Below are 21451 nucleotides of genomic sequence, written 5' to 3'. Positions count from 1 at the left end.
TGGCACAGTAAAACTGAGGCCATCCCCAGGATGGCAACTGCTTGCTTTAGGCTATCAGTGAGCTCAGCCCACATAGGCAGGTATGGGGAAATTGACTATGTCTGTTCACTGCCAGGGGTCTTCGAACAAGCGGCTGCAGGCAGGGTCCTGATTGTGATTGGACAGCCCTAGAGCCCTAGTTAATTATCTTTTCCACTAGGCTATTGTGTAGTACAAAGAAGAGTACTCTATGAATTTTTTTTTTTTCATTTAAAAATAGTATTGAAATGTTACGCACCTAGCCTTTTGGGGGAATGAGTTGTTTCATGGATAAAGTTCACCTTGTGAGCACTGAAACTTTTTTTTTTGAATGTTTACAACATTGGCTGGCACTACTCTCAATTGTGTTGCATCTGGCCTCACCTTATTAAAGGAGTGGCCCTCTACACCATTTTGCCTCCTCCTGGTGAACCAGAGACATGTTGATGTGTGTGTATGTCTGCCCATACACTGTATGGCCCTAGATTACTGCTGGTGAAATGGGGGAAAAAAAAAGAGAACTTACTTTGTTCGAGGAACACTTTTATCTATACTTGTAAGTGATTAGGATGTGGTTGGCAGGTAGTGTGAGGTCTTTGCCTGGCCTGTGACAGTCACAGGCCTCATCCTCAGAGGAGGTTTTTTACTCCCTCTTCTTAGCTTATGCTCCTTCTGTTTGAACTAACAGAAGCCTGACCACTGGAAAAATGGGGGAATTGCTGCCGTTTTATGACTTTGAGCCCTCAACGGTGATGGTCATATCTTTAGCCCCCTAAGGAATAATTGTGGGAAAGATTTTCAGGTAATGTTTTGCTGTGAGTAGAATGTGAGTAGAATGATTTCCATACTGAATATTTATAAGACTAATGATGGTCCAAGAATCATTACTTCCGCCCCCTGATGTGTTCTTAAGAACTCTTCCCTACCACCCTCCCTGGCTGTCACTTCTAGAGGTCACTTGCTGGCTGGGGATAACCTGCCCCCTGTCCTTTTTCCTTCCCAATGTGGATGGGTTGCCATGTTGCTGGTAACGACCTGATCGAGAGCATGGTCTCCTTGAGCAGTGAGCCCCTTCTCTCATTTCTCCAGCCCTGCCCAGAGAATCTAGACCAGGGTCACAAACTCTGGTGTTTACAGGGGCCAGGCTGCTAACCTGAATAAGTGAAGCCACTCAGAACAGTGGGGAGGCTGTAGAAATTGGAGCGCACTTGGGAGTAGGGCCTCTATTTCACGCTCCAGCCATTTGTTACCAGATGGAGCGTGGGCATGGAGTTGTTGGAGTTCTGATTTTTCAAGGAAATTTTTTTAAAAACCACAGAGTTTTATGTGATATTTCCTGATTTAAAAAACTTTATGTGGGCTACAAATTGTTGTAGTCTTCCAATTTTAATCCTGTTCTCATCCAGACCATGGCTGATGGCTGGGGTTGGTCTGATCTAATGCTAAAGACCCAGACAGCTTTTCCAACAGCAGACCCTCATACCACACTGTGAGGTCATCGATGTCCCTGCACATCTGTTCTCCTCCAGACGTCTCAGCCCAGGCTCCTTCCTCACCACCTGGGCAGGGCATGTCCCGGGGTTCCCTTCACTGTGGTCTGGGAGAACTCAGAAGTTTCGGTGTATGTGTGGCTGGAGTAGAAAGTGTGCGTATTGAGGGGGAGTGGAGGCAGAGCTCAAGCAGTGTCAAAGATTTGAACGTTGGCCTTTGGAGTTGCAATTTGGAATGTTTTTCCATAGAAGTAATGTACAAATGAAGCGTAGGTTGTACATTATCATAGGCATCCTTTCACTACCTCACTTCCTTCGTTAAATAGGTCTTAATGTGATGATTTCAGTATTTAACAGCTGTTTTTAACATTTTGACTTCGGGGAAAAGGTGTTTCTAAGTTCCAAGGATCTGAACTAAAAAATTTGGGTGTCTTTTTGAGTTCCATATGTGTATATTTCTTAGGCTATCCAGTAAGTTGTATAATATAGAATTTTTTAAAATTTATCAACAGTAATGAAGAATGAAATATGAGCCCCCCTCCCAGTCTGCTTTGTAACTTTTCCCCATTCATTTATGAGATTGAAATGCCTCAAATACTTTAACAGAATTGTATTATTATTCTTGGGTTGAACAGTTGTTGTCTCTTTGAGTGTTTTCAACTCATTAAGGAATTCTGTAGGAGCACAAAGAAGAGAGTGCTTTCAGAAAGGTTTATTAAAAAAGGAGAGGCTGACCTAGAATACTGCTAATGTCAAATGCTATAAATTGGTGTAAAAGGTAAACTAGAATGAGTGTATCACACTCCTTAGTTTCCAGGAATTAAATTGGCTGTATGTTTGCTCTTAGATCAAAGACTAGCCAGGAATGGTGTTCACTTGTTTTCTCCTATGAAAAATCCTGAGCTCTCTCTTAAAAGGTGGGAACTTGTTTACTGGCTAAAGCAAAAAGCTAACGCATCTATTGATACATCTCTGCACCATAATAGTGGAGATTCCAATAGGAAATTGCTCTGCAATTAATATGAACATGGACAAATCATATAACCTTTCTGAGCCTCAGTTAACGTATCTGTGAAATGGGTGTAACATAGGCTGGATTTGAGTATTACATGAGACAGAATATGTAAATCAGTATCATAATGTCTAGCACATATACAACATTTCATATATAGTTGTTATTATTGGTATTATTATTATTTGTTTAGATCAGAGTCTTCTAGGTCATTTTAGGACTCAAGCTTTTGTTTTGAATTTTTTGTCTTGTGTCTTTTGTTGCATTTTTAACATCTTTATTGATGTTAATATTTCACATACCATAAAATTCACCCAATTAAAGTATACATTTCAATAGTAAATTCACAGAGATGTGAAAACATCATGACAATCTGAAGTTAAAACATTTTCATCATTCCAAAAAGAAACCTCATACCTATTAGCAATCACTCCCCATTCCTCTCCCCCCCACCCCCACTCCCTACAGCTCCTGGCATCTTTTGAGTATCTTTTCAGGTGCTTATTGGCCATTTGCATGTCTTCTTTGAAGAAATGTCCATTCATTTTTTTGCCCATCTTCTAATAGGTTAATTGTCTTTTATTATTGAGTTGTAAGAGTTTTCTGTATATTCGGGGTGCAAGTCCTTTATCAGATGTATGATTTACAAATATTTTCAAGCCATTCTGTGGGTTGTCTTAATATTACTTTTATTGACTGATAAATCTGGACTTCTGTCTCTGTATTTAATGTTTCCATGCCCTCTCAACTGATTTGCACAAACTTTCTTTCCAGCCTCTGTTTCTCTACCTTGCTCTTCAGTCTGTCCACGAACCCCTTCAGGTCCCTGAGGAGTACCTGAAACCCTACGACTTTATCCAAGATAAGAATAGGCATTACTATGCAGGAATGGTGTCTCTTATGGATGAAGCAGTGGGAAATGTCACAGCAGCCTTAAAAAGCCACGGGCTCTGGAACAATACGGTGTTCATCTTCTCCACAGGTAAGTCTGTCAATAGGAAAATCATCTCTTGGCAAAGCCGAGGACATGGTGTTCGATAAATGGAATGAAGACAAATTGGAGCATTTAGCGGTACCTTATTAAAATAAATGTTAACTGCAAGAACGGAGACATGATAATAATGGGTAGAAAAATGGGTCTAAGGAAAGAATTATGGGTCTTCCCCCTCTTCCTTCAGATGTCAAAATATTCTGGGAGAATGCTTGAAAGCAAGCTCTCACCACCTGAGTAAGTATGAGCGGACATCACTCATATGCAGGGCAGCTGGGTACTGGATTCCTGGAGTGGCTTGTTCTCAGGCGGTCTCTCCAGCCTGGGCATCCTCTGTGAATAGAACTTCTGACAAGAGCAGTTCTGTATCAGTGTAGAGACAGATTGTGACATTAAGAAGACAGATTAGAAATGGAGCCATTTAAATCTAGGCTAGAGTTTCCAAGTATGGATTTTTTTTTTTTTTTGTATTAAGATTGTTTTCTGACAATAAAATTGATACATGTTGATTGCAGAAAAAAAAAAGGTTTTTGAAAATAGTTTTCATTATGGCAGTGCCTTTCTGATTCCTCATCTGTTATATATGTGATTTTTCCTCCCTTTTGTTAGACATGGTTTTCTAAAATTTCCCTACAATGTGCTATTGTAATAGATCTTGGTTTGTCCATCATGCTGAGTACTCAGAGAGCACTTTGTATCTGAAAGTGAAGATGCTTTTTTTATGGGAAGTTTTCTTGTATTATTTATTTCAGAATTTTTTGGCCCTTCAGCCTACCTTTCTCCTATTCTTTCTTTATAAAACTCCTGTTATTTCGATATTGGATCAATACTCTAATTTTCTTAGTTTTTTTTTTTCTCTGCTATTTTCTTTATTTTTCTTCTACTTTTTGGGAAATTTCCTTATCATTATTTTGTAACCTTTTCTATTAAATGCGTTGCAACCACCACATTTTTTAAATCATTAAGAACTCTTTCTTATTTTCTGATAATTCCTGTTTTATAAAGTTCTGTTTTTACTTTATATGTAATAATTTCCTTCACCAAAGCCTATGCTTTTAACTATTCATTTTTTTAATTATTTTTTTTAATATATGAAATTTATTGTCAAATTGGTTTCCATACAACACCCAGTGCTCATCCCAAAAGGTGCCCTCCTCAATACCCATCACCCACCCTCCCCACCCTCCCACCCCCCATCAACCCTCAGTTTGTTCTCAGTTTTTAACAGTCTCTTATGTTTTGGCTCTCTCCCACTCTAACCTCTTTTTTTTTTTTTTTTTTCCTTCCTTTCCCCCATGGGTTTTATGTAGGTGTGAGTGTGTATGTAGATATGTGTATAAACCTACATATACTTGTATATGCATATATATGTGAACCCGTACATATATTTTTAAGTTTGCTTGTACTCCCACCATTACATCTCTTCCTTCTAAGGTCATTTGTATCTTTTTTGGGCTGTCTTTCACGAAAGAGGCTTTCTCGAATCCCCGGTGATCCTTGGCTGAAACCTAAAAATTTGATTGGAAACTCCCAAGGGTGAGGACAGGACTTGTATTCTGGTGATTTTTTACTGTACAGTGACTATGTGAGGTGTGCAAAGTGACATGTTGAGGAATTAATCTGGGTATTCTATTCGCAGTTTGTTTTTTTTTTACAGTTTTTTTAAAGAGCAGTTTTGTATTGCTATTTTTTTTTTAAATCAGAGATTCCACCTTTTTTTTTTTTTTTACGTTTTTATTTATTTTTGAGACAGACAGAGCATGAACGGGGGAGGGTCAGAGAGAGAGGGAGACACAGAATCTGAAACAGGCTCCAGGCTCTGAGCTGTCAGCACAGAGCCCGATGCGGGGCTCGAACTCACGGACTGCGAGATCATGACCTGAGCCGAAGTCGGACGCCCAACCGACTGAGCCACCCAGGTGCCCGAGTTTTGTATTGCTTTTAACTAGGCATTGGTATTGAATCTGGCATTTATTAAGGGCTTACTATGTGTAGGACAGAGTTCAAAGTGCTTTATATGAGTTAGCTCAGTTAATCCTTACAATAGTTCTCTGGGGACTGTTATTATTCCATCATGCTGATGTGAGAACTGAAGCACAGAGAGGCCAAGTAACCTCCCCAAGGCCACACGGCCAGGCAGAGCCAGGCAGCAACCTTTTTGGCTCCACTGCAGGCTCCTGCCTCTGAGATGATGCAGATGATGACCTGGATGTTCTTATTGGACCTCATGATATAGTAGATCTTTCCCCATGGTTTGTTGCAGTATTGATCCATTGAGGAAGCTGGGCATGGCCAGGAGTAGTGTTGTTCAGTTGCTTTAGTGCTATACAAATAGTACTCTCATTTTCTAAGTATGCCCTCCTGTGAAAAGGGTTGACCATAGGATAACATGTGTCGCCCCCTCAACCCCCCAAATTTACCCTTTTCAGAAAAAGGGGAGACATCTTATACTTGAGAGTGTTCTCAGTTTACTTTATTTTGAACAGCCTGGTAAAGCACTTTAATCAGCTCTGGAATTGAATGCTTATGGAGGTCACTAGAAAGAATCAATAAAAAAAGGAGGCCAAGGCATTTAATACCATTTAGTAATTATTCCCGGGAAATGACCTCACACTTGTAAGAACTGAAAGTTATAAGTTTATAAAACAAGCCTTTGTTGGGGCGCCTGGGTGGCGCAGTCGGTTAAGCGTCCGACTTCAGCCAGGTCACGATCTCGCGGTCCGGGAGTTCGAGCCCCGCGTCGGGCTCTGGGCTGATGGCTCAGAGCCTGGAGCCTGTTTCCGATTCTGTATCTCCCTCTCTCTGCCCCTCCCCCATTCATGCTCTGTCTCTCTCTGTCCCAAAAATAAATAAACGTTGAAAAAAAAAATTAAAAAAAAAAACAAAAAAACAAGCCTTTGTTGTAGAGATCTTAATTATACAATTAATGTTATCATATGTAGAGAGAAAAGTGCTCAGACAGAAGTTTTCCTCTGGAAAACTTAAATATCTCAGAGTGGCTCCTGTGACAATGGATAATGCTGTCAAGTATTCATGGGAAGAGGTGTAATAATATTTTTTCATGATATGTGGCAGTTGGAAAAAGCAGTATTTGAAGATCTTTTATTATATGATTTCAAATGTGTTTACATAATTAAATTTTAAATAGTTGATCATTTCATAAACACCCACAACGTATTACTTATTCAAGTTGCCAAAAAATTTTTTTTGAAGCTTTGTGATGAAATAATGGGGATTACCTTATAATAAGGCTGCCTTATATTTTAACACTGTGGTATGTTAATGGATGAATTGATCTGGGGTCGTCTTTGCTTTTGGGGGCTAAATCCAATGCGATCATGTGTATATAAATTTTTATTAGACTGCTGAATTCAGTTTGCTAGGGTTTTATTTAGGACTTTTATATCAATTCAGAAGTGAAAGTGGGGTTGGTGGCTTCTTCTCTACCCTGTCAGTTTTGTTGTCTCAGTTGTGCTCACTTCACAAAATAATTTGGATGGTTTTTCCTTTATTTTTTTTTTTAATGCTCTGGAACAGTTTACAGATTGTTTGAAAGATCTCTCTGGTTCAGCTGGTCCCTGGAACCTTTTTTGGAGGATTTTTTTTTTTTTAATTTTCTCCATAGTTTAAATTTTTTGCTGAATTACATGTAGGTGTAGGTCTTTAAAATATTTAAAAATTAATTTTGCTTGAAATATATGAGCCCTTTGATCTGCATGCTGGGATTATTTTTCACTCTGGAAGTTTTCCTTGTGCATATTTTAGCTTATTGCTTTTGTTCTGCTCGATTTATTTGTCAAAAAATAGCTTCAATTAATATGTTGAATCACTGATTCAGCTTTTTTGTCATTATTTTCAGTTTTCTGTCCCTTTTCTCAGTCTTCTGGATCTCTCCTGCAAACACCAGTTAGACATTGTTGCGTCTCGGCTTCTGTTCTTTAGATTCCCCAATGTTGATTATTATTGGTTGTGTTTTTAGTTTCCTGTGGTCCTTTCTTTGCCTCAGTCAGTTCCCTTTTCTTCAAAGCTCATTAGTAATAATAATGACTACTGTTTGTTAAGTATTTACTGCATGCTCAGGCCCTGTTCTAGAGCCTTCCCTCTACTTTCTCATCGTTGGTCATGTTGTTAGCTTTAAAGCTCAAAGCGACCTCGCAAAGTAGGTTTCTTTATCCCCATTTTGTAAGTGAAGAAACCAAAATTTAAAGTGGGTAAGTGATTTGTCCAAAGCTACTCTTATGGTCTGAATGTGTCTACCCAGAATTCACATGTGATGGTTAGAAGGTGGGCCTTTGGGAGGTGGTTGGGTTACAAGGAAGGGTAGAGACCTCATGACTGGGATTTGTACTTTTATAAAAGCCACCCCAGAGAAGTCCCTAGCCTCTTCCTCCATGCGGAGACACAGCAAGAGGAAACCAGCTGTGAACCAGCAAGAGGGCCTTCACTAGGTGACCACACTGGTGCCTTGATCTTGGTCTTTCCAGCCTCCAGAACTGTGAGAAGGATATTTCTGTTGTTTATAAGCCACCTGGTCTGTGGTATTTTGTTAGAGCAGCCTGAGTGGATTCAGAGGACCACACGTCTAACAAATGGAAGAGCCAGAATTTAAGCGCAGATCTACTTGACGTCAGCACCTATTGGCCGGAATTGATTAGGCTTTTGCGTCACATCTTCTTTTCCTTTTAGCTCATCCGATTGTCCCTTGTCTCTACATTTGGCTTTCTACATTTCTGTTCATAGAACCTATGCTTCTCCTGAATCTTCCTGAATAGACCTTGGCTAAACTCTTCATTTTCACTGTAAATCATTATCAGCTATATATTCTTCCTCTGAGTATAAGCAGTGAAGAATCTTTCCACACAGAGTACGTGGCCATCTCTTGGCCTCGGGTCACTGTTTCTTGGTTAATTCCTTCTCAAGCCTATAGTTTGAGGTCAGTGGCCTTTAGGCATTGAGTAAACCTGAATGATGTACTTGACATTTCCCTCTCTTTGGCCACCTGGTTCTTGGACAGCTAAAAGAACCCCAGCTTGCACAGCCGGGACTTTTTCTATCTCCACACCTTCAGGACTTTACTTCAGGGGCATTTCCCAGGGTACAGTGTGCCCCACTGTCAGACGCTTTTCTTCTCCTACTCATTGTTTTCTGGGACATGTGACCTGTAACTGCATATGAGAAAGGGAGGAAGTAATAATTCTCTGATCACATAAAAAATTAGTGCGGTCCCCTCCCAGGCTGCCTTCCTGCCTCTTTTCAGGTAGGTGGACTGGCTCTGTGTCATGAGGCAGACAGGGTTTGCCAGCCCTCGTGTCTTCAGCCCGGCTTCTTTGGCCTTACTGATTGTGGAAATGTCTCTGAGATTCTCTTGGGTACAACAGGTTGTCAGTCAGTCCTGGTTTCTCACATTGTGAGAAGTTTTCATCTTATTCTAACTCATCACAACATGCTATTACTCCTCGTATTCTGTGTCTGTTATTTTAGTAGGATATCACTTAAGAGAAGCCGTGCTAGTGGCTGATAGGAAGATACCATTTTAACCTGAGCTTCTATCACCATGCTGATCTTTATAGTTGCTAAACTCCAGGAATCTTCACCGAAGTCTGACCTGGAGTAAAATGAGCTAAAATTAGAGTCAACTCTGGAGGGACTAGATCATGAGTTAAAACTAGGGAAACTGATTCTAAAGCCTTGAAGAGAAAGCGGTGATGGATCTTAACATCTTCATGCAACTATTATATATTTATATTAACTCTTAACAGAATAACCAGTTTCACTTACATATTGATGAGAGTTTGACTATAAGGAGAAACCTTACTGCACTTCTTCTTCTGGAGACTTTTTCTGTGTTCACTGACAGTTTCATTGCCTGAAGTAAAATTTAATAATGTGCTATAATAATGTGATTAAAACCCAAGGAAACAGGGCCTGGGTCTGGCTGATTTTAGAGTGGTGATTCATTTCTTCCAGATTTCCCACTTGACTTTGCTTAGCACTGCCCTACTTTGTAGGCATCAAAATACTGGGTGCGTCCAAACAAATAAATGTTGAATCCATTAGTATAAGAAATCCTGAAATAGGGGTGCCTGGGTGGTGCAGTTGGTTAAGCATCTGACTCGTGATCTTGGCTCAGGTCATGATCTCATGGTTCGTGAGTTCAAGCGCCACATTGGACTCTGCGCTGACAGCTCAAAGCCTGGAGCCTGCTTCCGATTCTGTGTCTCCTTCTATCTCTGTCCCTCCCCCACTTGTGCTCTGTCTCTGTCCGTCTCTCAAAAATAAATAGATGTAAAAAAAATTTTTTTTTTAAATAAAAAAAGAAAAATCTTAGAGCAGACTAGGTACAGGGCAGGTGTCAAGAAGGAGACAGATAGGGAGAGACCAAAACAGAGAGAGAGAGAGAGACAGAGACAGAGAGAGAGTGAGAGAGAGAGCATTGATAAAAGGGAAGGGGTGTCTGGGTGGCTCAGTTGGTTAAGCGTCCAACTCTTGATCTTGGCTCAGGTCATGATCTCATGGTTGGTGAGTTCAAGCCCCACATTGGGCTCTGCTGATGGTGTAGAGCCTGTTTGGGATTCTGTCTTTCCTTCTCTCTGCCCCTCCCCTACTTGTGTGCTCTTGCTCTCTCTCTCTCTCTCTCTCAAAATAAAGAAATAAACTTAAAAAAAAACCACTGACATAAACTAGCTTCATTTAGTGAAAGAGAGAGGCAAAGGCATATGTTTTTTAGGTTTAGATGTTTGGGAAAGCTAACTTTTTTTTCTTAAATCTCCTTTTATAATCTGAGGGTGATCCACAAGGCTTCTCATTCTTTATTATCGTTATCAGAACACTTGAGGTGGTTGTTCTTAGTTTGCCACCTGGGGACCACCTGAAGCAGTGGGGAGTTTGTTAAAAAATGCAATCTCTTAGGACATGGGTGCATGACATTGTGACTGTACTAAAATGTTGCTGAAATGGATACTTTATTTTAAGAAGAAAACATCTTAAAAAAAATTTTTTTAATGTTTATTTATTTTTGAGAGCCTGAGAGAGACAGAGACAGAGGTAGAGTGTGATCAGGGGAGGGGCAGGGAGAGAGGGAGACACAGAATCCGAAGCAGGCTCTAGGCTCCGAGCTGTCAGCACAGAGCTCGACGTGGAACTTGAACTCCCGAGCCGGGAGATCATGACCTTTGCTGAAGTCGGACACTTAACTGACTAAGCCACGCAGGCACTCCTGGACACTTTATTTTATTTTTTTTCCTTACCTACACATATTTTTAAACAATTTTTCAAAGTTTATTTTGAGAGAGAGACAGAGAGAGCGAGAGGGAGGCACAGAGAGAGAGGGAGACAGAGAATCCCAAGCAGGCTCTGTGTTGTCAGCGCAGAGCCTGATTCAATGCTTGAACTCATGAAATGTGAGATCATGACCTGAGCTGAAACCAAGAGTTGGTCACTCAACCAACTGAGCCACCCAGGTGCACAATGGCCCCATGCCCTTACTACATATAATTACAACCTTGATAGATTAATGCCACTCTTTTTACACTGTGTGATTATTCTTGCTGTTAACAAAACTGCTTGTCTCATTACAAACATAATACTCTGTTATCTTTGTACAAAGATGACCCTTCGAATCCCTCTCTGATAGGATATGATCAGGTTTCCTGCCAGTTAGTTACGTAGACTGTAGCCTCAGTTACATTATCTAGTGAATGCAGGTTGGCTGATCATTCATTTATTCACTCCGTCTCTTATTGTAGATAGAAAGATAAACAGGATGTAATGCCAGGCCTTGGGAAGCTCAGTCTAGCAAGGCAGACAAGCAAATGTATCATCATGATGCAGTGGAAGTGTGTTTTGATGCAGCCACAGTATTGTGTGTACAATGTAGGAGTGCCGACCAGAGCCAGGGATCTGGGAAGGCTTTCTGAGATTTAAAGGTTGGGAATGAGTTGGCCTGATAAACAGTGTGCAGGTGGGAAAGAGATTGGACAGCATACTCAGCTCTGAAAGAGAAACAGGAAGAAGGGCAGAGAGGAGAGAGCAGTTCTGTAGGAGGTTCAGTGGGGCTAGAGCCCAGAGTGCAGGATGGAGAATGACCAGGGGTGAGGCTGGAGAGCATGGCAGGAGAGTCCGTGCATCTGCAGGAAGGAATCTCGAAGGTACGTTGAAAGCTGCAGGGAGGCATTGACAGGTTTGAGGCAGAGTCAGATTTTCGTTTTAAGATTGATGTGGAGCATAGTTGGAGGCAGGCATACCTTTTAGGAGGCTGTGAAGGAGGTTGGAGGATTAGGAGGTGCTGAAGAAAGGCAGGGGAAATTGATGGTGATGAAAGGGCAGATTGAAGAAATACACAGGAGAGTTTGGACCAGTTATCTTAAGAGTTCTTGTTACTGGGAGAGTCGATCGTTCTGTCATTCTGTGTTTTCAGACCTTTTGTCAGCATTGGCAACAGCCTTGGATGGAGACATCCCTTCTGTTGGCAGTGGGATGCATTTGCAGAGAGCTGGGGGAGTGGCCAGAGTGCCCACGTGGTCCCCATAGCAGTAGGTCTGTGGGTCACTTGAGACTGGGCTGGGGCTCTGCAACAGTGGTTAGAAATGTGCAGAGACGGTTGTGGTTGTCACTGTGACTTGAAGGTGAAGTCGTCTGAAGGACAGGCCCCTGCGGTGCCGAGGCCAGCCACGCATGGTGGAGAAGTGTCCTGACACAGGCGTCAGCAGTGCCACCATCGAGGAACACTGCCGGGAGCCCGTTCAACAGAACGTTTCTACTTGAACAGTGCAATGTATTACAGAGCCTCAACTTTTAACATTTATTACCTGAGCTTTCACAAAATTCTATGGAATTTAGTATCTTAAACAGAGCAGTAAAGAATCTTAACGAATTCCCGTAAATCTCATGTCATCCTCAAATATTGAATATTCTTAGAGACTGGTACTGGCAAATGGAGGACTCCTTCACAGTTCAAACGCGCTTATGCAGTTGGCACACTTATAAATATTATAGAAAGTCTGTGCCAGGAATAAAGCCATCTGACTGCTGGCATACCAATCTCACTCGGTTCTTTGAACACTTAAATCCATTTCTGACAAAGCGAAGGAAAACCTGCTGAGGGGATAAGTCATACAGTGTGTCCACTCTGTCTTTCTCTTTGTAATTCTTTTTTTTTTTTAATTTTTTTAATGTTTATTTATTTCTGAGACACAGACAGACCATGAGTGAGGAGGGGCAGAGAGAGGGAGACACAGACTCTGAAGCAGGCTCCAGGCTCTGAGCTGTCAGCACAGAGCCCGACGCGGGGCTCGAACCCACAAACCGTGAGTTCATGACCTGAGCCGAAATCGGTCGCTCAACTGACTGAGCCACCCAGGCGCCCCTTTCTCTTTGTAATTATACCTTTATTGAACACATCTCCCACGGAGGGAAATAAGAACACATGGTTCAAAACTATGAGACTAGCATGATCTTTTCCCCAGCCAGAAGTCATTAATCCATTATACCTCTTTAGACTTGATATGTTAATGTCCATGTTCAAAGCGTGTTGGATCACCTGAAAGTATTATTAACAATAGTAATAATCTTATAGATTTGTTGATTATTTTATTGAGAGAAAAATGATAACCAATACGTTTTAAAATTTATTTTTTTAACGTTTATTTATTTTTGGGACAGAGAGAGACAGAGCATGAACGGGGGAGGGGCAGAGAGAGAGGGAGACACAGAATCCGAAGCAGGCTCCAGGCTCTGAGCCATCAGCCCAGAGCCCGACGTGGGGCTTGAACTCACGGACCATGAGATCGTGACCTGAGCTGAAGTCGGACGCTTAACCGACTGAGCCACCCAGGTGCCCCAACCAATACGTTTTAAAGTCCCCCAGAATGATCTTGTGTTTGTATTCTCTGTGACAAACCATTAAACCCATAAGCTCAGAGTCTAAGGCAAAGATGCTTCTTATTCCCTAAGTTTATTGGATAGATATTCAAAGTTTTATTATACTGCTTATTATATGCTATAATATAATATTGTATTATTGACATTTGAGCTTTTTAGCTTGAAAAACATGAAGTAATCTTTATTTTTATACTTACAAAATGTTTTTTAAGTTTATTTATTTATTTTGAGAGAGGGAGAGAGAGCCAGCAAGCGTGCACAAGTGGGGGAGGGGTAGAGAGAAGGAGAGACAGAATCCCAAGCAGGCTCCGCACCATCACTGCAGGGCCTGATGTGGGGCTCAAACTCACAAGACCATGATCTTGTGATCTTGAGATCATGATCTGAGCCAAGATTAAGAGTTGGAAGGCTAACCAGTTGCACCACCCAGGTGCCCCTATTTTCGTACTTCTACGAGAAGCTTTCTTTCCCTGAGTTTATGAGTAATGGAAGATGCATAGTGAACTGAGCATATTTATTGACTAAACTGCAAGAAGCTTTCCAATTGGTTTGGATTTACTTTCTCCTTATTTTTTTCATTCCATTTTTGGAGGCCACGTTTAAGATGGATCCATTTCTTATATTATACTCCTCTCCAAACTCGTTGGAGGCAAAACTCCCTGGGAAGGGGAGAGGAGTGTTAAGTGGACAGGCAGCTCTGGAGGATAAAGCAAGGTGAAAGCAGGCTCTGTATGGAAACAGTCATGTGGGAACCACAGTCAGCAGGAGGAAGGGGCTGATATACAGTCAGGTCACCGCAAGCTGTGGAGACAAATGCACAGCAGGCAGCTGGAGGGTGAAAGAAGGGACGGAATGGTTTAGGAATGATTAGTTTATGAATCCCCAGAAAGTAGATTGTATTTCTTTTTTTTTTTTAAGTTTTTTTTTTTTTTTTAATGTTTATTTTTTGAGAGAGAGACAGAGCAGAAGTTCGGAGAGGGGCAGAGAGAGAGGGAGACACAGAATCTGAAGCAGGCTCCGGGATCTGAGCTGCCAGCACAGAGCCTGACACAGGGCTCGAACCCACAGACTATGAGATCACTACCTGAGTGGAAGTCAGACGCTTAACTGACCAAGCCACCCAGGCACCCCTAAAGTAGATTGCATTTCACATATTTTTGGTCTAGAATTTTTTTTAACCGATGTCAGTAATAATAGATGGAAGATACAAATTTAGGTTTCAGAGGCGGGCCAATAATTTCAGTTGAAAAACAAAAGCTGTGTAAGTTTTATATTTCGCATCTTCCAGAATGTAAACGTGGGGGTTTACTCTGGAGGAGTTTAAGAAAACAACAACAACCAAAAGGAACGTGGCTAACTTTTCACTGCTAAAGAGCGCAAACAGTCTGATTCTTCCCCATTTTACTCTGCACGCGTGGGGTCTTCCGGGAGGCGGTGGAAACTGCTATGCGTGCATGTGGACTGTATTTGAAAAGAGGCATTTACTCAAAATATGGGGAGCTCCGGGGCTTTTGCCTGTGCTCTGTCTCAGTTCCTCCCCACTCTGGCTTTATACAGTGACGGCTGTGCTTCTCTAACTTGGTCTGAGGGCCTTTCTTAGCTGAGGACAGTCTCTTGTCTTTCCTTCCAGGGGTTATGGAGACTTGCTTGTCTGCCAGGGCCTGGGAACCGGGGCCCAAGCTCTCTCTGTGTGGGAGATGGCCCCGCTGTGCTTGGCCTCAGACAGGCTGCATGGCCTCTGCTTTCAGAAGCATGAGATCCTCCTGCCAGGCCTAAAAACAATAATAAAAACATATTCGAACAAACCTCAATCGCCTCTCTTGCTGACTTTGGCAGTTAGGTACAAAGCACCAACAAAGCATGGTATACAGAAATTCTGCCTTCCAGGTTTGTTCCCTTCTTACAGAACGACCCTTAACCTTGTGGGGCTCTTTTTTCATGTTTTCTTAATGAGAAAATATTTCAGAGATTATTGGCACCACAGGTTTATTTCTTTCTGGCAGTTTTCACTCTTAACCAACTGTAATCTCTGGGATCTCTTCTCTATTTTTCTCTCACAGTATGGGCCACATCTAATCAACCTCCTCTAAGATGACTGTTTCAAGTACAGTGATTTTTTTTTTTTATCATTTCCATCCCAGAGCACTTTCCTACTTGTGTGGATTTTTTAAAAAATAAAGATTGTCTCAAAAATTTGAACATGCCTTAAAAATGACATCCATGCCTATAGAGACTACCAAAAAAAAAAAAAAAAGCTGGACCTCTGTCCTCAAACACTTTGTGATCTGGTAACATATTCTGACAGACAGACACACACACAAATCAGTCAAAAGTGTAACAGAAATGGGGGTGAGGGGGAGAAGGGGGTACTGTGTTTGGACTGAGAATACCAGCTTTGTGGAGCCACTTTAAAATCCCACTTTGGTGTCATATTTGATGTTAGAAAGTGCTTCTCAGATCTGCAGGTAATAGAACAGGCTGCATGGTGGGGCGGGGGGGGGGGGGGGGGGGGGGTTGGCATTGACAGTCCCATCTCCAGGAGTGCCCTATGTGCAGTACACAGAGTTCACCTTGGTGAACTCCCTGAAGGAGTGGCATGAGTCATGCGTGTGGCAGATTGTGGTCATCAGCAGGTCGACCAGGTGGAGAGATCAGGTTGCTTTTTGGTTACAAGAATTAGTCAATTAGAAACCATGATGACTATTTTTCATTTGAGACAATGTACTGGTCCTGGAGATAATGTACTGGAGACCTGAAGGTAAGATATGGTCTCTCTCTCTCTCTATTTTGTTTGATGTGAGCACGAGCAGGGAAGGCACAGAGAGAGAGGGAGACGTAGAATCTGAAGCAGGCTTGGAGCTGTCAGCAGAGCTTGACGCGGGGCCCGAACCTGTGAACCTTGAGATGGTGACCTGAACCAAAGTTGGATGGTTAACTGACTGAGCCACCCAGATGCCCCAAGATATGGTCTCTCTTAAAGAACACCTACTGCGATGGGAATGGTCTTTAATTCAGATTGCCCAGGGATTGGGAATGGGGAGGGGGTCAGGCACCTATATGGTTTCAAAAAGCCCTTTCACACGTCCGCAGCTCTGACACATCTCCTAGAAGGACTTGTGTTTATTCTGCGGCCTCCAGGCTGAAAATCACTTCGTGTAGAAGAAATACGTAGCCTGTGAGTGGTCAGGAAGAGGACAACAAGTATGTGGAGCCACTAGTCCAGCTCAGTATCTAGCGTGGAACTCATGAAATGCTTGCAGGTGGAGACGTGTGCATGCGTTCTAGATATAACAGCACAGGCCATCTTTCTAGGTCATGTGGGTAGAACAGATAGATGAAGCTTGGAGGAGTAAGCCTCTGGATGGCGGGGGCGGGGTGTGTGTGTGTGTGTGTGTGTCAGGAGTGGCTTCATAGAAGAAATGGGATAAGAATTAAACAGTGCTTGAATGATCAGGGAGTTATCAGTAGGTGAATGGAAAGAGTGGGAAGGACATTTTGGGCATGGAGAGGCATGAGCAGACATGCAGGAAGAGGGGCGCCAACATGTGTTGTAGGCTCGGTGACTAGGCCAGCCCAGGCTTACCATTGGTGTCCAAAGGGATACATAAAAACCATAGTGTAACAGGACATATCTTCTTGAAATGTTAATTTTGCTTGCATGTATGGAAGAAAAAATAAGCAACTTAATTGGTTAATAATTTAGAACACTTATTGAAACAAATAAGGGCAAATTTTGGAACAGAATACAATTTATGGATCTTTTAAAGTCCAAAATCTCAGGTTTCTACTCTTTTCTCCTGATCCTTTAATGGAAGAATTAAAAATTCTGTAAAGAATCAACTCCATTCATTCCCCCCCCCCCAATATTGCCCAGTAATCCTTACTTAGAGCTTGAGGCAGGAGCTGGGGTTCCTCTTGAGTCATGTGGGAGGTGGGGCCACCCGGCTGAGGGTTCTGCTTAGCTGTTGAGAATGCCAGCTGGAGGCCCGGGCTCTCTGACACTGCATATCCGATGTGATGGCAACTCTTGATGGTGGTTAGCGCTAAGGGGGAGGGGAACCCTATAGGATTTGCCTCTGTCCCACACAACAGACATGAAATATCTCTGTGCTTAGGTCAGGGCGTGGAGTCTGCACTCTTGCTGAGAACGCAGGGAGGCTTGGCTGCCTTGGTCTCCTAGGATAATAGATGGAATGAAGGGTCTTCAGAGGCACTTCCTGAGTCTTTGGTTTTCTTTTCTTCCTCACCTGCTGGTCCTAAGCCCTACCACATTCCAGTCTCTGCTTCTCCAGCCCCTCTGGCTCCCTGTGCTCCCCAGGCCTATGCCCCCATGCTAGTCCTTTGTTTTCAGTATGTTTGAGTTGTGAATCATTAGATAACTTAGATTGATCACGAGTTCTGCTTTTGCTAGGCAAAGGGCACCCCTCCCTTGCAAAGCTGTCTCTGGCTTTTCCCAGCTTTGAGAAAAGACCATATGTAGCCTGTCCAAGCTAGAATAGCGTCAGAGGCTAACCAGAGGCAGACTTGTTGGTGGATGAAAGAGCCTCTGGACCTGTGTTTACCATTTTTCTTTTAATTTCCATGTTTTCTGGCATCCATTGTTAGGAGATTTTCTTTAATACCAAACTCTGCCCAGGGTTATAAACATCTTTCTTGTATCATGGTCATCTACTCACAAGTCCAAGGGATTAAGAAAAGTCAAGAAGCCTTCAGTTAATCCAGCACTCAGTAGTGCACTGGCTTTCATTATTCGGGAGTCTAGATCTGTGCTGTCCAGCTGGTGGTCACTAGCCACAGGTGGCTATTGAGCCTGTAAAGTGTGGCTAATTTGAATTGAGATGTGCTGTTAAGTGTAAAATACCAAATTTCAAAGACTTGGTAACAAAAGGTTGTAAAATAATGTATTTTGTATATTGATGACATGTTGAAATGATAATATTTTTGATATATTGAGTTGAATAAAATATTTACTAAAATTAATTTTAACTGTTTCTTTTTAAAATGTGGCCACTAGAAAATGTTTGCCTATGTGGCTCAGATTATATTTCCATTGGACAGTGCCACTCTAGACAGTAGCTTCGTAATTATAGCAACTCCTACCTCTTGGGAGTATCCCAGGGATTGTTTATTGAAGGTCTTCTTTCTTAATGATCCGGCAAAGATGGGAAAGCACAGAGTAGACTGTCAGGTTCTACAAAGCAGGAGCTGGGGTCATTGTGCTAAGGAGACTCATCAACTGACTTTGAAGGAAATTCAGTAACAGTTTTGAGCATTGACAGCATCACTGAAATAAGGGTATTGCCTCCCAGTGACGCCTCTGAAAGAGATAACTTGGTCGCATAATCTGGGGTTGGAATGTTAAAAAGAAAAAAAGAAAGAAGGTAGTTTCATTACTTGAAGTGTATACGTCGAGTGAGTTCAGCATGCAGAAGGGCACTGGGGCAAGAACATTGATCATATCTATTGTTATTTCATAAATGCAGAATGCAACATGACTGACGTAGGAGGGAAAGAAAGGCTTTCCAACTATAGGGAAAACCCAAACTATCTTTGTTTGCTATGATATGATAGCACTTACTCCTCAGCGTCGGAAGAAGTATTGTTACAACACACAACAAACAGGATTGTGGGGATCCTGGATCAACATGTCCATATTGCATAAATATTTTCCCTGAAATTTTCATCATTTGTATTTATATAGATCAAAGATACTCTCAAGACTGCTGTATCCATTTCCAGCAATCTTTTTCCTTTTTGAGATGATAAAGTTTATTTTGGACAAGTTCCCTATTAGTAAAGTATTTCTCCATAAAATGGAAATAATCTTTTCCTGAAAAGAAGCCTTTTTAAAAAAAAGATTTTTTCATATTTTTGTAGAGCATTTTAGGTCGGCAGCAAAATTGAGAGGGAGGTACAGAAATTTCCCATATACCGCCTACCCCTGTACTTGCGTAGCCTCCCCCATTACTAACGTCGTCCGTCAGGGTGCTGTTGTTTCTAAGGTCTTTAAAAATATCCTTTGTTGTAGAGCTGTGCTATCTTCTCTAACTCTCTGAGGTAGATTAGAAGTAATCATCACCTTTTTGTAAATAGAGACATAATCACAGAGAGGTCATTTGTTGAGAAGCACAAGTGACGAGTAACTAAAATGGTTTGAAAATGTAGATCTTTTGCTTTCCACTCCAGCTACTGTATTCACCGTATCACATGGCTCTGTGAGTACAAAAGCGTCTTTTGTTCACAGTAGAGCATGCTGTTCTGAAAAGTTTGGAGGTGTGTCTCATTTTTAGGAGTACTCCTTTTTGTTAAATTCTACACTGTGCTTTGTTTAATATTACAGTTATTTATAAAATGTTCAGAGAGCTAAGAGAGGTAAGGAAGAATTGAGGTCTCGATCTTGGTATTATTCCCTTCCTCCCAATAGTGATAAAAAGGACTTAGGCATCCTTGCCAGCTTCTTGGAGGCAAAGTTGGTGGGAACCTTCATTATCACATTCTCTCTGCTTTGTCAGCTCATATTCTTAAGGAATTCAGTCAGACTTCTTGCAGTGTATGACTGAAAACCAATGGCATTTATTTCCTCTGCAGGAATTTATTTACTTTTTTTCCTTGGGTGTCTGTCTCTTTGTTGATAATATTTTCCCAAGTCTTGAAGCACTAATTGGTTTTGGAGCTTCAGCAAGATCACTTGTTACACTGAATGCAGACACCGTGTTCCTGTGGATTTGTGCACAGTCTGTGTAACCATCAACGAGGGATCCTGCTGGGAATTGTAAAGGAGAAAGAAATGATGGATTATGTTAAAAAAATGCTCCAACTCTAAGGGTTCAGAAAGGAGCAGACATAAACGGCCTCTTCCTTGGAGACCCCAGCCAGGCAGCCAGTGTTGGCTTTCTTAAGTAAGTCAGGACTTGAATACGTTAATGTGTACGTAGAACCGTGAAAGTATGTTTGCAAGGTCCGTAATAATGATCAGTGCATCCTTGTCCCTCTCATGTATGTACACGATATGTGAAGAGTAAGAAGTAAGAAACATATTTGGAAAAGAAGAGTCGGGGCGCCTGGGTGGCGCAGTCGGTTAGGCGTCCGACTTCAGCCAGGTCACGATCTCGCGGTCCGTGAGTTCGAGCCCCGCGTCGGGCTCTGGGCTGATGGCTCAGAGCCTGGAGCCTGTTTCCGATTCTGTGTCTCCCTCTCTCTCTGCCCCTCCCCCGTTCATGCTCTGTCTCTCTCTGTCCCAAAAATAAATAAACGTTGGAAAAGAAGAGTCATTTTAAATATTGGTATTACGGGACAATGCTTTGCTTTGTTTTTTAACTTTATTTTTTAAAATATTTATCTGGTTTTGAGAGAGCTAGAGACAGAGTGCAAGCAGGGAGGGGTAGGGAGAGGGAGACACCGAATCTGAAGCAGACTCCGAGCTGTCAGCACAGAGCTGACTCAGGGCTCAAACTCATGAACCGTGAGATCATGACCTGAGCCAAAGTTGGACGCTTAACCGACTGAGCCACCCAGGCGCCCCAGTGGGACAATGCTTTGCTTTTAAAGTTACATGCTGTTATCTCAACTCCTATTCAGTCTGTTTTCTGAAGCACAATCTACTTCTTCCCCCTTGTTCTCTTTTACCATTCTTGGCATTGGGCGTCCATCTCTCACCATTGGAAGTTAGTAATGGCTCTTGATTTTCTCCTGACTCAAAAGAACACACTAGAAATTGAGATTACATTTTAACTTCTGAAGGCTGCCCAAGTCACATGCCAGACAGAGTCCAGCTTCAGTCAATGCAGAATTCCCTGGAAAATTAATCTACTTGACATGCTGGGGACAAGGGGAGGATAGAAAACCAGTTCCGGGTAGGGCTAGGAATAGAGGGCTGAGCTGGATATAGGACCTGCTCCAGAAGGTTGATGGCAAGGCTGGTCTATAAAGGCCCAGAATACCTAGCAAGTTTGAGACCCATCTTGAAGAGACAGTAGTTAAGACCGAGCCAGGGCTCTGTAATCAGACAAACCTGAGCTCAGATTCTCATTCTACCACTTACTAACTGGGTGACTTTAGATA

General features: G+C 42.1%; 1 protein-coding gene across 3 annotated transcripts in view; it reads left to right on the top strand.

Annotated features, from left to right (window-relative positions):
- ARSB (arylsulfatase B) overlaps positions 1 to 21451 on the top strand; it is a 175342-nt gene that overhangs the window by 24852 nt on the left and 129039 nt on the right. For all 3 annotated transcript variants that reach the window (XM_030323652.1, XM_030323655.1, XM_030323657.1), the window contains exon 4: positions 3295 to 3502. In XM_030323652.1, coding sequence (XP_030179512.1) covers positions 3295 to 3502 — 208 coding nt within the window. The remainder of the gene's footprint in view (positions 1 to 3294; positions 3503 to 21451) is intronic.

The sequence above is a fragment of the Lynx canadensis genome, chromosome A1 (genome assembly GCF_007474595.2).
Source record: "Lynx canadensis isolate LIC74 chromosome A1, mLynCan4.pri.v2, whole genome shotgun sequence".
Classification (NCBI taxonomy): Eukaryota; Metazoa; Chordata; class Mammalia; order Carnivora; family Felidae; genus Lynx; species Lynx canadensis.
Note: the sequence above shows the minus strand (reverse complement) of the source record. Positions and strands in the feature narration are given on the sequence as shown.